The sequence below is a fragment of the Micropterus salmoides genome, unplaced genomic scaffold, assembly GCF_014851395.1.
Source record: "Micropterus salmoides isolate LMB-PRFRI ecotype aquatic unplaced genomic scaffold, ASM1485139v1 Ms_hic_scaffold_4, whole genome shotgun sequence".
Classification (NCBI taxonomy): Eukaryota; Metazoa; Chordata; class Actinopteri; order Centrarchiformes; family Centrarchidae; genus Micropterus; species Micropterus salmoides.
This window is the reverse complement of record NW_024043372.1, coordinates 8,978,708-8,994,123: the sequence shown is the minus strand read 5'-3', so window position 1 is coordinate 8,994,123 and position 15,416 is coordinate 8,978,708. Positions and strand designations below refer to the sequence as shown.

Genomic DNA, 15,416 nt, shown 5'->3' with positions numbered 1-15,416 from the left:
TGATACTGTATGATGGATAATTAATGAACTCCTGGCCTGGTATCAGTCAAAAAGATGTACATTTGATACCTCAGTGTTTTCAAATAGTGAGGCACTGGAGGAAATGTTACATAGTACAGCATTAAATATTTTATTTCTAATCAGTCAGAGTCATTATGCTATGCTTCCTCCAAACAGTGTAAACAAGCCGATCTTTATTTTGGTCCCATGTGTGTTTACATATCCACAGAGGGTTAAAAGTTAAGGATTTGTGAACAAATCTCATAACGAGATCAAATTCAGAACAATGTGTTACTACATCTCTCAATACATTCTGAAGTAAATCTTCACGAACAACTCACAATATGTCTCTACAAGAAGAAATGGTGCATTTGATGGGGACTATTTTCAGAAAGGGATTAATACATTCTTGGTGCTCGGGTGAATATTTGTGGCAGTGTGTGTATGATTGAGTCAAAAAAAGCAACAGAACTACAGTGTGTGTTCATGGTAATGAAGGAACATGTCAACCAATGCAGCAGTGTGGCTCATTGGTGTATTTTAATAGTTTTTGGACAACAATGGAGCTCTGTGGCACAGAGGAAGAAGAGATATATCAGGCTTCGGAAACACAGATAAAACAAGATCAATTTATGATATGCTGGAAATGTCTTTCAGGGTTTATTAGAGGATGAAATGACTTATTTGCTACATTAATGATTCATTAAAACAATTGAATCAAGTTGGTTAACTTTGCCCTGTGAGTGATCTATTGAAACCAAAAACCACTCACTTTAATATACACTATTTATAGTTAATGGGCTAAAAGGTGCAAAAACACTGATATGACAGCAGTGCCACTATTGAGCCAGTATTATTATTAACTCTGCTGGACACTGTACTATTACAGAAAATACATATTTCATTTAATTGGTGTAAATGTCCCCAAAATGTCTGTGATGTTAATAACAATGATTTTATGGATCAGAGGCTCTAGGCGGTGGGGAAGATCAGGAAGCCGGTGAAGGTGTGACTGGTGCTGGCCTGGCTCGTCAAGGCGTGGCCGGCAACGGTTGCTTGCAGTGAGACTGTGTCTCCGACCTCCAGCTCTATGACCGCTGAGCCGGAGGTGACCAGGAAACCTTCAGATGAGTCACACAGCGTAATGAGACTGTCGCTGCCCTTCACCAGTTTCAGACACACCTACGATCATACAAATACAGTCATAAGCACAAATATCCACAGTTCAATGTCTTACCTATACTCAAAATGACAGGACATGTAGATTGCTTTTAACCGACACTTTTCTAAACCAAAACATCAACATTTGATGATTCAGCAAAACCCCAGGTCATTGTTAAAATACTCAAATTTTTGTATTCAAAAATGTACTGATGTAAAAATAAAGGAGTATTATCAGCTGTATGTATTTAAGTAAAACTATCAAAAGTAAAAGTTTCATTATGCATAATGGTCAGTTTCTAAATGTCATGTTATTGGATTATTAGTGTTCATGTTGACGAACGCAGTATTTTAACAGTGTAACCAGTTTAATGCATTATATTTTATAACATAACATAACATAACATAATATAATATAAATGTAACATAAACAACCATGCAGGGAAATTATCTTCTTAAAAGTCTTAATCTTTAAAGTAAATACTGACTGCAACTGTCAGATAAATGCAGTGTAGTGAAAAGTACAGTATTTGCCTAGAAGAAAATGGAAATACTTAAATGTAGCAGAAGTAGCTCAAAATTGACCACTGGTTAAATGATTAAATCCGACTGTTGGAGACAAAATAAATCCTGAGAAGAAGAAGGTGAGAGACAAGCTCGAAAGACACAGTTTTATGAAAACAAACTCTTCACACTCACTTTGCTCCTCACTGAAACGTGGTAACTGAAGAAATAGATGCCTTTGATGACACTTGTGAACGATCCGTTTGTCAGCAGTTCTCCTTGAAACTGTCGATCCAGATCCGGCTGAATTGGTCTGTGTGAAGTTTACACAAACATTTCAGTTTTTATTGATTATTTGATGGTGATTGTCTACATCCATCATCAAAACTTTTCAGAATTTTCTTCTAGCACCACTGTGAGGCTGACATTTGTAGCTGTTAAATGTCTCAACATATACGTTCTTGGATGAATTGCCTTGACATTTGGTGTAGATGTCCACGTCCCCCTCAAGATGAAATATAGCTTAATTCTCCTCTGACTTGTCATCTAGTGCCATTCTCTCGTCACTATTTCAATTTGTCCAATACTTTATTATAGCTTTATTGCCAGGTATGTGTACACATACGAGGAATTTGACACAGTGTGAAGGAGCACAGTGCAAAGGATGCTGGAATAAAGTACTTGTGTACTTGAAGTAGGTGGATTTGGTATCCAGTATATACAATAGGACAATATCACAGTATGAACAGCACTGAAATAGAGAATAGTGAATTCTCAAGTATTGTGACCAACTACTTGCAAAACTAATGACTTTCCCATTAGCCTCAGATGTAACGCTAAACTTAGCTGGTGAACATGGTTGAAATATTATACCTGCTAACAAGGATTTGCTTTATTTTAATAGTGTCTAAGGTTACGGCACTATTTTGTGAAAAAAAGTTTAATTATTTAAGTAAAAGTGAAATCATAAAAGAAGAAAGATTTTTGCAACTTGCTTGCATACATTATTGATCATTTCAACAATAAATGTCTTGCTTATATTTTTTTTAGGTCTAAGTTTGTTGTCTATGCTTGTTTCTAAAAGCAATGTATGTTTAAAGAACCTGACAACCTATTTTCTTATTCTGCAAACTACTGTGATTGACAGGGTCCTACACAAAAACACAGTTTCTGTCAATTGAAAGATTTTGTGTTTTTGTCTGAGCTCTTCTCACTAGTTTCAGGTGGGCAGGGTTGGATCAAGACGCTGTCACGAACCTCCACGCGCCCACCAAAAATTTCTGCTGTATTTGAATCAAAATCTTACAGTTGTCGCAATGTTCAGAATTTCAGGCACTTTAATGGCGACATCTCGGCTACAAATTATAATTCCATCAGAGATATTTGCCCTTCAACCTCTCTTATTCAATCACCCTATGTTTAAGTACCCTATATCATTAGTTTGCAGTTTTAAATAATTACTAATTAATTATATTATAATTGTTTTAACAGGAAATACATCACATTAAATACTACTCCTGCTCTTTCTGTGACCTTAAACCAAGGGTGTAAAATTTAGGCAATTATGTCCTCCCCCCTCATATCACAGTGGTTTGGTCCGCAGCCTACTTTTTCTAAGGACCTCAGCGACTTTATTTCTAAAAACTTGGTTTAAACCTTCAAAGCACTGACCTGTTGAATTCGATGTCAGTGTCGACGTCTGGTGCATATAATAATACTCGTTTGTAGGAGAAGTAGGATTTCTGAGCGTTGGAAGGATTGAAAGGTTGTCCCTTCTCCCCTGGCCTGCCTGGATTACCGGGAGGCCCTGGGAGACCCACGTCCCCCTTCAGCCCAGGCCGTCCTGGGGGCCCCCGCAGACCTGGCTCCCCCTTCTTGCCCCTGACAGGCTGACCTGCCTCACCTGCTCATACAGAAAAATACATGGTTGTCAGTGTGAACTGACACCAAGATAAAATATAAGTGTTTCATTTTAACTGTAAGGTAAAAATCTACCAAAAAAAAAAACTATAATAAAAACTATAATAAAACACTTGCATCTAGCTGTCTCAATGCAACAAAAAACCCATAACACATACTCAAAACACCAATATCATGACAATTTCACAACACATTGCATCAAAACAAAATGCTTCAAATATAGAAAACACAAACAGATACAAGCAACACAAGGTTACCATATTTTCTTAATTTGCATATGTTTATTATCTATTTGCTGTGTTTTCTTAAGCTGCAGCTCTCAGAGTTCACTAGTGATCATGGGATTAATGTGCTAGATTTTTTTTAATGTAAGTGCAGTAATGCATGAGAAAATAGCGCTAATTTCCAGTCTCACAATGCTAAGAAATCCTTTAAAATAATCTTGTTTTCAACAACAAATGAATCTACTTAGTTAATATAACTAAACCTCCCATCAAATTGCAAATTATTTTCAGTTTTAAAAGTTCCCCCACTGCACTAAAAATGTGAGTTAAAAGCACTAAACTTGAGCAATTTGTTCAAAGAAGGCTCATGAGTTGTGAAAATGTATCAGATGAGCTCAGCTGAACTTGAGGAAACAAGTTTAATAAACTCAACACATTAAGTTTAATCAACAACTGCCACATGCACTGACACATGTTACAGCCAGATTTGTTTTACAATTACACTTTCTCAAATCAGAAATATTGACAACATGAAGAAAAACATGTGAACACAAGGTGTAAAATGTGTCTGATGTCTTCATGACCAGCATGAGCTCACCGGGGTCTCCCTTTTCTCCCTTGAGACCGTCTACGCCATTGGGCCCATGGGTGCCTGGTATCCCGGGAATCCCAGGGGTTCCACAGGACTGTGTGAAGGCCGGACAAACCTGAACCAGGAGCAGAAATACTGCAGTACTGCAGCTCAGCCACCGGGGGGCCTGGAGCAACACACACAGACACAGAGATGTAACTAGTTTTGACAATGCATTGACTTTTACTAATTCCTTGGAGACTTTTCTTAAACTTATATCATGCCCAGTAGATATTTAAGCACAAACCCTAATCATACCCTTCATTAACACCAAATCTTAATGGCACGTTTTGCACCGTGGGGACCAGCTCTCCACAAGCTTTAAAAAAATATTAAAATAGAAATTTGATCAGTGAAACCCACATAAAACAAGCTGATGTTCCTTAAGTGTTAATGTTCTGGAGGTTCAGGTTCTCATAGGACTGTACTCTACTTATTATTTTGAATGTTTTAGCCCATTATCCAGTTTATACAATTTTGAACTTAAGAGATCACACATTTTATAGTTTACATTTAACCATATTAAGGACACGCAGACAGCAAATGTTAGGCAAGAAATGCTATGAAACCCTCCACTTCTGTATCAACAATGCTTCTGTCTGAATAAGTGATTTCATCTCTCTCTCTGTCTATAAACACATTTTTCTTCTGCCTGTTCTTTGGTTTTGTAGGACACAAAATTCTCACCATTTGCAGGTAACGCAGTAACTTGTCTTGTGGTGGAGTGATAAGCTGATGGAGAGCGGCGGTGAAGAGCTGTCCTGCTTCAGAGTGACAGCAGCTCAGTAAGGACAAAACAGGAAGTGAAACGGTGCATGATCGCCCCTCTATTGGTGTTCATTTAAATCTTTTTATGGATAATACTGACTGAGGGAGCTGTTGAGCTTGAATTAAGTACATATTATCATGTACTGTAGTTAAGTACAAAATTGAGGTACTTGTACTTGAGTATTTTAATTTCATGTTTCATTTCATCCAAATGTTGTACTGTTAACTACAATACATTTATAAGACATCTGAAGTTAGTAGTTACTTTGTAGATAAAAGATTTTGTATAACAATATGCAAAGCTGTACATTGAACTACAGAAACAGTATTTAAACAATTTGATCCACCTCGATTAACTACAGCAGTAAAATGCTAATCAAACATTGATGCATTTGCAATAATTAACAAATGAAATAATTTAGAAAAGTAAGGTAAGGAATTCTTTGTTTTGCCAGAGAGAGCAGTAGCCCCATGACTCACAACAGTAAAACTATGAAACACACAAACATTCACAGAAGCAGTAACAATAATAATAAAATCTGATGGAATAAATACTACAATAATAATAATAAAAAAATATCCATCTATTAAAAGTAATGCATACAATGTAAATCACAGTGAGTTATCTAAGAAACTAATGGCAGCAGGGACAAAAGAGTGCCTAAATATATTGGTTCTGCTTCTTGGCACATTGTACCTGTGACCAGATGGAAGCAGTAAGAATTCCCTGCACACAGTGTGGTTTGGATCGGCCTGAACTTTCTGGGCTTTGTCCATAGCCCTGACCTTTTAAAGGTGGGGAAGGTCATTAAGTGTTGTCCCTGCAATCTTAGTGCAGACTTTCACAACGCACAGTAGTCTGTTCCTGTTCTTTACTGAAAGTGATCCACACCAACTGATAAAAGCAAACGAAAGAACCGAAACAAGAATAAAACATTTTCAAGTATTTAACCACATTAAAACCACAAAGTTTTCGAAGAAATTCCGCTAATGTGCTTTCTTACACACATCCACTTGATGCTCAAAAGTCAGTAGCCGTCAGTCACTGTGCCCAGATATTTGTACTGATGTACAACCTGAACAGCCTGATCATTGATAAACACTGGGGCAACATTGACAACACTCACAGGGGCAATTTTTCTTTCTTTTCTTTTGCATTATGAGTACTTTTACCTTCAATATTTTAAGTACATTTTGCTGATACTTTTACTTAAGTGACGTTTTGAAGCCAGGACGCATGCATGGCCCTGTACCTTGAACCATCCTGTATTGATCTTATTATTGTTTTTGAAGGTTTGAAAGTAGGTTTATTTTCAATATATAACTTAATTACGTTCATCCACTGACCACTGATAGATTTCCTGCACGTTTTAATCCTTTTGCATTCCTCCTGTTTGTTCTGTTCTTGTTCACATCTTTTTTTCGTATTTCTTGGATCTTTGCACTCTACTCGACAATGTTACCAGCTTCATCCCTGTGAGTTTGATAACGTTCACTGTAAATTTGTAATAATTAAGCTGCATTTATGTGGCACAGCAAATCACCCTCCAGAGGAAGTGAAACAGCTGAACAAGAAGTCAGGAAAAACACCACCTGATGAAGAACTGATGATGAAGCATCGTTAAATGTATTTAATAAAAAAAATATTTCCGCCAAATTAACATTTTGTTCTGTTTTTCACTGAACTTCTTCTTTGTTTGTGCCAAACGCAGACTGGTTTCCTGGCAGTGTTTTGCTGAGGCTCCCAACCCCAGTCTGGATGTCAGTATCTGTTCCACAAAATATTTAATTTCCTCAACAGTATCTATCAGCAAAGAGCTGATGTATATTTTTAATAATTACATCCTGTGAAATGTGCCAGTTTGTCTTTCTCAGATCCTCTTTCCGTTTCTCTCATTATGAGTGGTGGACGGGTTCAAATCCAGCACAGACCAGGGTATGAAGTGTGGACTGGTAACTGGAGAGGTGCCAGTTCACCTCCTGGCCTCTGCCAAAGGTGCCCTTGAGCAAGGTACTGAGCTGCTAAACACTCCAGGGGCACCGCTATGTTGCAGCCCCATAACTCTAACATTCATCTCCCAGTTGCGTGTTTACAGGCCTGTGAGTGTGCATGTTAGTATTTTGGCCCTTTGTGTTTAAAATTGTAAAAAATGGTGTGAAAACTTTGAATATATGAAGTAATTTTTCTTCTTGTCATATTTTCTGCATGTTTCGATCTTTCCTTTGTTTTGTCCACCTTGTTTTTGTCGTCCATTATATCAACCCATTACATGCAAAAGTTGCCCAATGATTACTTGTGTTTTGGGGTCATTGCTGGTGTAGTTCTGAATCATGTTGTCATGCCTAATTAGGTAACGCAGCCAACTATTTTCAGCCATCTCAGTGAGTTAAAGTTATGATCCTTAAGATTTTCATGAAATTAAACCCCATTTTTATTGTCTGTATTTTTTTTATGCAATTATGGATTTACATTTTGTAATTTCCTCTCTATATAGTAGGTTTCATTGTTAGAGTCTGCCCTTCCCATTTTGCCTTCTCTGGAAACAATGTATGTATGTCATCCAATGTAATTTTAATGGCCTCAATGTTTACTGTTTGCTCTCTTTACACCTTTGGAGCTGAAACTGATACCAAACCAACAAACTTAGCAAGAAAAGGGATAAAAGGTTAAAGTTGTTTTGTTATTCAAATTTTTTTATAAAACAATTACCCTCAGCTGTCTTTAAACAGCGCATGGAGATGCACATTTTATTATTTTAAATTAAATTAAAACACTCTTCAAAGTAGCTCTCTGTGTTATGATTAGCCTTAGAAGACATTAAAATATGGCATGCACAAATAATAGAAAAGGAGAAATAAAACACAAATACAAAGCATTGTTTTTCCAGCTTTTTATTTAGGTATATTGGGTTTTCCTGCTTAAATGGTCTGCTTACTGACACACATTGAAGATAAATGAACAGATGAAATTGGGTCCTGTCATGACGGTTGACTGTACAATAATTTTTTCTGACAAGACAGACACATGCTTTATTCCGATATGAGAAACCCCTTTTTATCTTTGGTTGCAGTACCAGCTGCTCTATGTGCTGTTTAAATGTGAGATTAGTGTCTCCCATGCAAATTCCCATGTATTTATAAGATGGGACTGTTAAATGTCAGTACTATTAAGTATATGGCAGGGAGATACAAACTGGAATAATGGGTTTTAGAGTACAATTTGTCTGCTTGAGATTATGCACTGATGTCTAAGGATGGATTCCAATGTATACAAGACTGTGTCATCTGTATAATGGTGTGCCCACGTTGTATTTAGACAAGGTCACAAATTTTGACGGATATTTTGTTAGCTGTCATAGGACACACCTTGGTGTAAAGGGTTATCTGTGGAGCACTAACACCTCACCTGACAATGTTTAGTCGGCATTTTAGTCTTTTTTGTACAGTTGACCCCCAAGTGCCACAGAATCTGATGGTTCACACATCATACAACAAAATCACAGCTTTCAAACTTTTTGACCCAATCTAAGTACTATGGTATTGTCATGTTTGGAAACAGCTATCAGCTTTTAACACCTCATCTGGATATTATGAGATTGTAAGTCCTAATTATGAGAGAAGATCTCTGTTTCCTGTATACATACAAATTAAAATTTAACTAATGGACTGCATTCTCACGATGTTCTACAGTTCTCAGTTCTCAGAGTTAGCAAGGAGTTGGGCTTGAAAGCTTTTAAATATGCTTTCTGTTCCACCAACAATCTACTGAAAGGACTTGAAATCGCCAGAGCTGATGGCTGTTGGTGAATTTACATGAATGAATCAACAGATCTGGAAATTAGCATTCTTTGTCATTGTGTTTGCTTTTAAATGTATTGTTTTAGTTGACACAAATCTGTTTGCGCATCTTACATGGACTTTTCTAGCCTGTTGTTTTAGTTTGTATTGTTTGTATAAAAGGTTAAAGGGTCAGTGGGAAAGAAGTGAAGACATAATTCTGCCTTTAGTTTCAGGCTGGGACTGTAAAATTGTTTAGTAAAGGTGAGGAAAAAGACCCGTCCTGTAGGTCAGTGAGGGTGCAGCAGGAAGCCGGAGAAGATGCTGTAACCTGCTGGTTTTCCTCTCATCCCTCTGTAGTCTTTAGTCTCCAGCCAAACCTCTTGATCCCTCGACAGGTAGACGGCCAGGCTTCCCGCTGTCACCTGGAATCGGTACCGGTCAAAATGTAAATTGAGGGTGCATCTTTTTGCAGACAATGTTATATACTATCAAAACTATAATTTCATTAACAGGCTGATCCATGCTTGTTTTTGATTTTCCTGACTCAACAGATTTAATATTAATATAATATCATAAACAGCTTAGTATTATTTTATTTATTTATCCAACGAAGGTTAAAATCAAATCAATCAATCAATTTATTTATTTATATATTTATATTTTTATGTGTGTATTTAAAAGGGACAATGCACAGTCATTGTTCCAGGGTTAGCCACAGAAGATAGTTAAATCTGATCAGCAGTCTCTGAGTAGGCAAATACACACTTGAATTATGACATCATTGGCATTTGGTGGCACAATAATACATCAGCAGTATTATTTTATACTCGTACCTGTCTCCTGGTCCGGCGATGATCGCAGAACGATGTCAGCAGTTCATTGTCCAGCTTCATCAGCACACACAGTCGGTCCTCTAAGGACGCGTGGAACACAAAGTAGTAGGTTCCTGGGACCCGACATCTACAACACAAAAACTTAATTAATCAATTGAAACGGGATAGTAAATGTTAAAACAAACTTGTAGTTTGTCGAAACGTTGGTAAAGCTGTGATTCCAGTGTTACTTCTTGAATTGCAATTTTAAACAGTTTTTATATCCAGCATCTCTCCCACTGGGGTTTTGTGGATGCGCACATAATTACTCTAATTTAATAACTTGATTTTTCCACTAGAGCCATAATCGAGTCAGTATATCAATTTATGATCTAATACCTACTAAAAATTAACTTTGTATTTAGTGCTAATTAGCAAGTGTCAGCATATTAACATGCTAAACTAAGATTATTAACATGGTAAACATTATACCCAATTAACATCAACATGTAAACATTGTCATTGTGAGCATGTTGCCAAGCTTGCATTAGCATTTAGCTCAAGGATAGCCTCACAGAGTTCCTAGCATGGCTATAGACTCTTAGTCTTGTTTACGTTAGTAGAGACATGCTGACCCCATCCAAAATAATACAGTCTGACCTTGAAGCGTAGCTGACGGAAAAACTTGCAAGAGACAGCCAGATTTTTAAATTATCCAACCAACAAAATTCCAACCCCTGGTCCCTCAGGCCTCCCTCCAAAGCTATGCCTCCTCAAAACACATTGTACAGTGAGTGCATGGACAAAGTGCGTGCAGGTAGGAAGACAGATTGGTAAAGCTGGGCTTATCACAGGCCTGCATTTGATTTATTGATTGCTGTCAGGACATAAAGAGATTTCAACAAATTTAACAAAAAATGCTTCTGAAACACATCACGTACCCTAGCTTTAAAAAACCTTTATTCCAGGTAGGAAATTGAAATAGAAAGCAATTGAGGGAGTGAGAGAGGGCCGACGACATGCGGCAAAAGGCCATAGCCTGGACTCGAACCTTGGCCCCTGCTATAAGGCCTCTGCCTACTACATGAGTCATGTACTCCACCAACTGATCTAACCGTATCCCAACGTAGTTTAGCCTCAACAAAAATAACAAAGTTTTATGATGATCATACACTTCAAAGTAAAAAATTTGTTTTATTCTTTTACTGTAAGATGTGATGAGTAAACCGGTGGTTAACTCACCTGAAGTGTCCCGTTGTGGTGTCGTAGTCATCGTTTAGGTTTGTGATGATGGTGGTGAACCGAATGACGCTGGCTTTATCTGGGTATTCATTAGTTCCTCTGGCCACACTGAAGGCTGCCTTCGGCTGGACTCCAGCTCTTCTGCAGCCACAGAAACAACACAAAGTGATGATCAGAGCTGGTTTAACCCAAGTGGCCCCATGGGCAAAAAGTGAACTGTGGGCCGCTACTGAATCCCTGTTGTCTCTCAACTTAATTAATGAAATGGTAAGTGATTTAAGAAAATGGTCCATATAAGCATGGATTACTGCAAAGTTATTGCCACACAGTAAATCTGGAATAATCAGCCCCTTGAGGGTGTGTTTTGCCCAGTCAGTAATCCGGCCTTAATGCTCAGCTGAGTTTTAGAGGAATTGTTGTTGACTTGAATAGTGGTTGTAAGATGTTTTAAGGTTTATTGGCTGTGGTCACCTTGGATTCAGTAATGAAATAAAAATGTTAGAGCACCTGTGCCTTACTAAAGGGTTTGTCTGATTACATACCCTGATTCTCCTGGTTCTCCTACAGTTCCGGGAATCCCTGGATCCCCTGCTTTCCCAGTTTCCCCGCTCTGACCTCGTTTACCAGGGAATCCCATCAGCCCAGGCTCCCCCTTCTCCCCCTTCTGAGGGCCGTGACCGCCGTGCCACTCTGTTCCTGTGGATAGCAATAACGTTGTGTCCAACAATTTTAAGAAGTAGCTCACCATTTTGGGAAATTGGCTTATTTGTTCTCTTTTCTTTTTAGAATAGAAGATCAATGTCAATCTCATGTCTGTATGTGGAGCTGGATTCATGCCATGGTTTCAAGACTGAAAGCAGTGGGCAACAGCTAGCCTGGCTCTGTCCAAAGCCCAGTAATTAATACGTTATATCTTGTTTGTTTAATTTACTCAAGACAAATGTAAAAAAAAGAGAGTTTATTGTTCTAGGGGGAATTTGCTGAAGGAAATGGGTATAGAAAGAAAATAGTAACCACCTTCAGATCCATTTTAGAAGATATAATTCGAGGTTTAAATCTTGATGTGAGTTTAATAAATGTCAAAAACTAAAAGCCCCATTACTTGGTGTGTGCCTTGAATAAATGCCACAAAATGCAACACGTTTGCTGTTAAAATTGCTGTTTGATCATCAAACAGTCAGCTCTCAAGAAGCATACTGGCAGCTTCAGATTTCCAGGTTACTAAAGAAGTTTATTTTTGCTGTAAACAAAGCCTTCTTTTCCTTTACCTGATTCCATCTAGTATCTGTGCAAACTTTAGTTGGATCAGTATCCTAACTTAACTAGCTCTGTGTATGACTGTGTGTTGGATACCTGGCTCTCCTTTCTGTCCTTTATCTCCGTCACGACCGTCTCTGCCGGGCAGCCCAGGAATACCTGAGGATGGAAAGAAAGATAAATAAACAAAGCAAAAAAATGATAATGCACATACACATATACAAACATGCACGCACATACCTGGCATCCCGGGCATCCCTGTTGCTGGGCAGGTCTCCATGGCGACCAGCAGGGGTGTGGCCAATGAGAGCAGGGCACCGATCACGAGAAAACAACGATGGAGCATATTGACAAACTTTACAGGGAGAACAGGAGACAAGTTAAGGTGAGAGGAGACAAGGAGATGAAGAAAGGAGGAAAGAAGAAAGTACAAATGAGAGGAGAGGATAGAAATGATGGGGAAGGTAATGGGAGAGATGAGAAGAGGGGAGATAAGGTAAGAGCAGAGAAGATAAGGAAAAAAGAGATGAGACGAGGAAAGATTAGAAGAAATGTAAAAGCTGAAAACGGCTGTTTTTCTGAGCTCTTACGGGACAGTGATGCTACATGGTGATCTGATCTGAACATGAAGCATTGCTGTAGAATAAACTACCCAATTGTACAGTATATAAAGTAGTTAAAATGAGCTCAACCTTAAACATCTACAGCAGTAAAATGTAACATACACATTAATGTAGCAGGAATATTAATCCAGAAACATCAGATATAATAGTGAAACACAGGGACCAGTTTTCTGCACAATGAGTACTTTTACTTTTGATATTTTAAGCTGATAATACTTATGTACTTTTACTCAAGGAAGTTTTTGAAGCATGTAGCAGAGTATGTCTGCACTGTGTTATTGCTACTTTTACTTAAGTGAAGGATCTGAATATTTCTTCCACTGATGATAGAACAGGAGGAAAGAGCAGATGAGGAAAGAGGAAAGGAGAAAAAAGGAAAGTGGAGAGAGGAGAGACAGCAGGAAGAGGAAGATGGAGGAAGTGGAGAAGAAGAGGCGACAAGGAGGAGAGAGGAGATAGAGGAGAGAAGCAAGACAGAAACGGGCAATTTTCTGGTTTATTCCCCAGTGCTCAAATCTACCACAGTGCCTCTGAGGAACTGAGTCATCTGCTGACAGAAAATAGTTCAACATATTCCAACTTAAGTCCTCTTTTAATAAAGAAAAAAAATACACAATCATAATAATGAATGGAGAAGCAAGAGATCATCTTAACAAAGCAGATTCTCTTCTGAAAGTAAATGTAATTGACATCAAATTTTGATCTATGATCAATAGATGTGGAACAAATATGTAACAAAAAAGTGGATAAAACTCACCTGAGAGATCAGACAAATAAACCCACCAAGCTGACTTCAAACCAAACTGAAGCGAAGCTCCGAGTCTTGCAGCAGCCAGAGGAGGAAGCCAAAGATTCAGCAGCTTTTACGTCAGAAATTATTTTCTGAGCCGACTGTATGTAGTTCTGCAATTTTGGGAGGTTATTGAGAGTTGGAAGGACAGAGAGAGAGAGAGAGAGGGAGAGAGAGAGAGAAAATAAAATGACAGATCCTGAAACATTATGGTAGTGTTTATTAACCGTTTCTGCATTTATATTTAAAACTTTTTAACGCCACCAGCAAGCTGTCAAACTGAGACACTAAACCACCAGAGGTGAAGTAACTTAGTGAGTTTCTTACATGTTTAAAATTATGTGAACACCTGGAAAATCAAACCACATGTGATGGTTGAATATGTGATTCCAAAACATGGGAATTAATCTGCTGCTATAACAGCCATCCCTGGTTTCATTCTTTCCACCTGGAGTTGGAACTTGGCTGCAGGGATTTGCTCCCATTCAGCCACAAGAGCATCAGCAAGGTCGGACACTGACGTTGGGTGATCAGGCCTGGCTCACTGACAGAGATCCAGTTCATCCCAAAGCTGTTGGATAGGGTTGCGGTCAGGGCTCTGTGCAGACTTGTTAATTTCTTCCACACCAAACTGGGAAAAATATTTCTTTATGGACACAAAGTTGTGCACATTTCTTTATGCAGTTAGCAGTCAGCTGGTGGCGTACACGTGAAGGTAGAACAAGAGATAAAAACTGTTTCTCTCTGAGTGTCCTGGACCCATAACTCAAACTGCCCCAGTTCAACTTCTGACTCATGACAGGATGTGTTCTTCCATTAAGAAGATTCCAGCAATGTAATCAAAATACACACACACCATCATGGAAGGAAGAGGTCAACAAAGTACGTACCGAAGTGACAAAGGTTTACCAAAAAGAAGAAGTGATTAAACCAAAAACGTTTCACTTCCATAGGAAGGTTGCACGAAAGTTTACTATACAATAAAAAGGATTTCTTCAATTATTCAAAAGTGACATTTTCGAACATTTTCACTTTCTTGTACAATGCACGTACAAAATCTGGCATGATTTGAAATTTGTACTTTGATGAAGATGTTATGGAAGCTTATTTACACCAGTAATGGCACCATGTCTGTGTGTAGTCTGCCTTGTTTTGCCGTTTGATAAGCCTTTAAACTCATTCATACTTCAATTGGACTTCATGGATCATATTTCTCCAATAGCCGTCTCCACTCACTTTGAGGACGTTTTGAAACTACATGAACTATGATGGCATCAGTTTTGGGAGGAATCATTATAACTTTTCCCAGTAAATAGTTGTGTAATAGATTACCATTTCCAAAACAGTAAGAATATTACAGTTACTAATCCAAGTAACTCTGTGTCACTGTTTTACCAGAAAACCACTTGTTTTGTTGTCCGTGTATGCGTGACTGCGCGGCAGGTCAGGCGCAGTTCAAGTTGAGAAGCTGGACCACATGTTTTGTAAAGTCAGCTAGTAGCCAAAAAGCTAAAGAAAGAATGAGGGAGATAAGCGTTCTTTCAACAGCATCGTATTGCCGTAACTATTGCCATTTTTGCATCACAGTCAAAAGTGCAAAATATATTGTCATGTGTTGTAAATTTTGTGTGACAAGCAAAAAGCTTTCAGGCGAACAATTCTACATCAAATTCATTGAAGCATCTGCTAACGCAGCACAGCAAA

The 15,416-nt window shown here is 38.2% G+C and overlaps 2 protein-coding genes across 3 annotated transcripts; both read right to left on the bottom strand.

Annotated features, from left to right (window-relative positions):
• Positions 1-176: 176 nt before the first annotated feature.
• c1qb (complement component 1, q subcomponent, B chain) lies at positions 177-5,283 on the bottom strand. Its single transcript, XM_038696019.1, has 5 exons — positions 5,128-5,283; positions 4,408-4,567; positions 3,337-3,568; positions 1,861-1,978; positions 177-1,182 (listed from the first exon to the last, which is right to left on the bottom strand). Exons 1-5 carry the CDS (start codon positions 5,128-5,130, stop codon positions 973-975), a joined length of 723 nt encoding a protein of 240 aa, XP_038551947.1. The 5' UTR covers positions 5,131-5,283; the 3' UTR covers positions 177-972.
• Positions 5,284-8,084: 2,801 nt separating this feature from the next.
• On the bottom strand, positions 8,085-13,835 carry LOC119885788 (complement C1q subcomponent subunit C-like). 2 transcript variants are annotated; one of them, XM_038696012.1, is made up of 7 exons: positions 13,680-13,835; positions 12,540-12,654; positions 12,396-12,458; positions 11,585-11,738; positions 11,043-11,183; positions 9,822-9,948; positions 8,085-9,410 (listed from the first exon to the last, which is right to left on the bottom strand). In XM_038696012.1, the coding sequence occupies exons 2-7, from the start codon at positions 12,643-12,645 to the stop codon at positions 9,276-9,278; spliced, it is 726 nt and encodes a 241-aa protein (XP_038551940.1). In that variant the 5' UTR covers positions 12,646-12,654; positions 13,680-13,835; the 3' UTR covers positions 8,085-9,275. The 2 variants fall into 2 exon arrangements, with proteins under 2 accessions (XP_038551940.1, XP_038551941.1); XM_038696013.1 differs by lacking the exon at positions 13,680-13,835 and adding an exon at positions 13,147-13,171.
• Between the last annotated feature and the right edge of the window lie 1,581 nt (positions 13,836-15,416).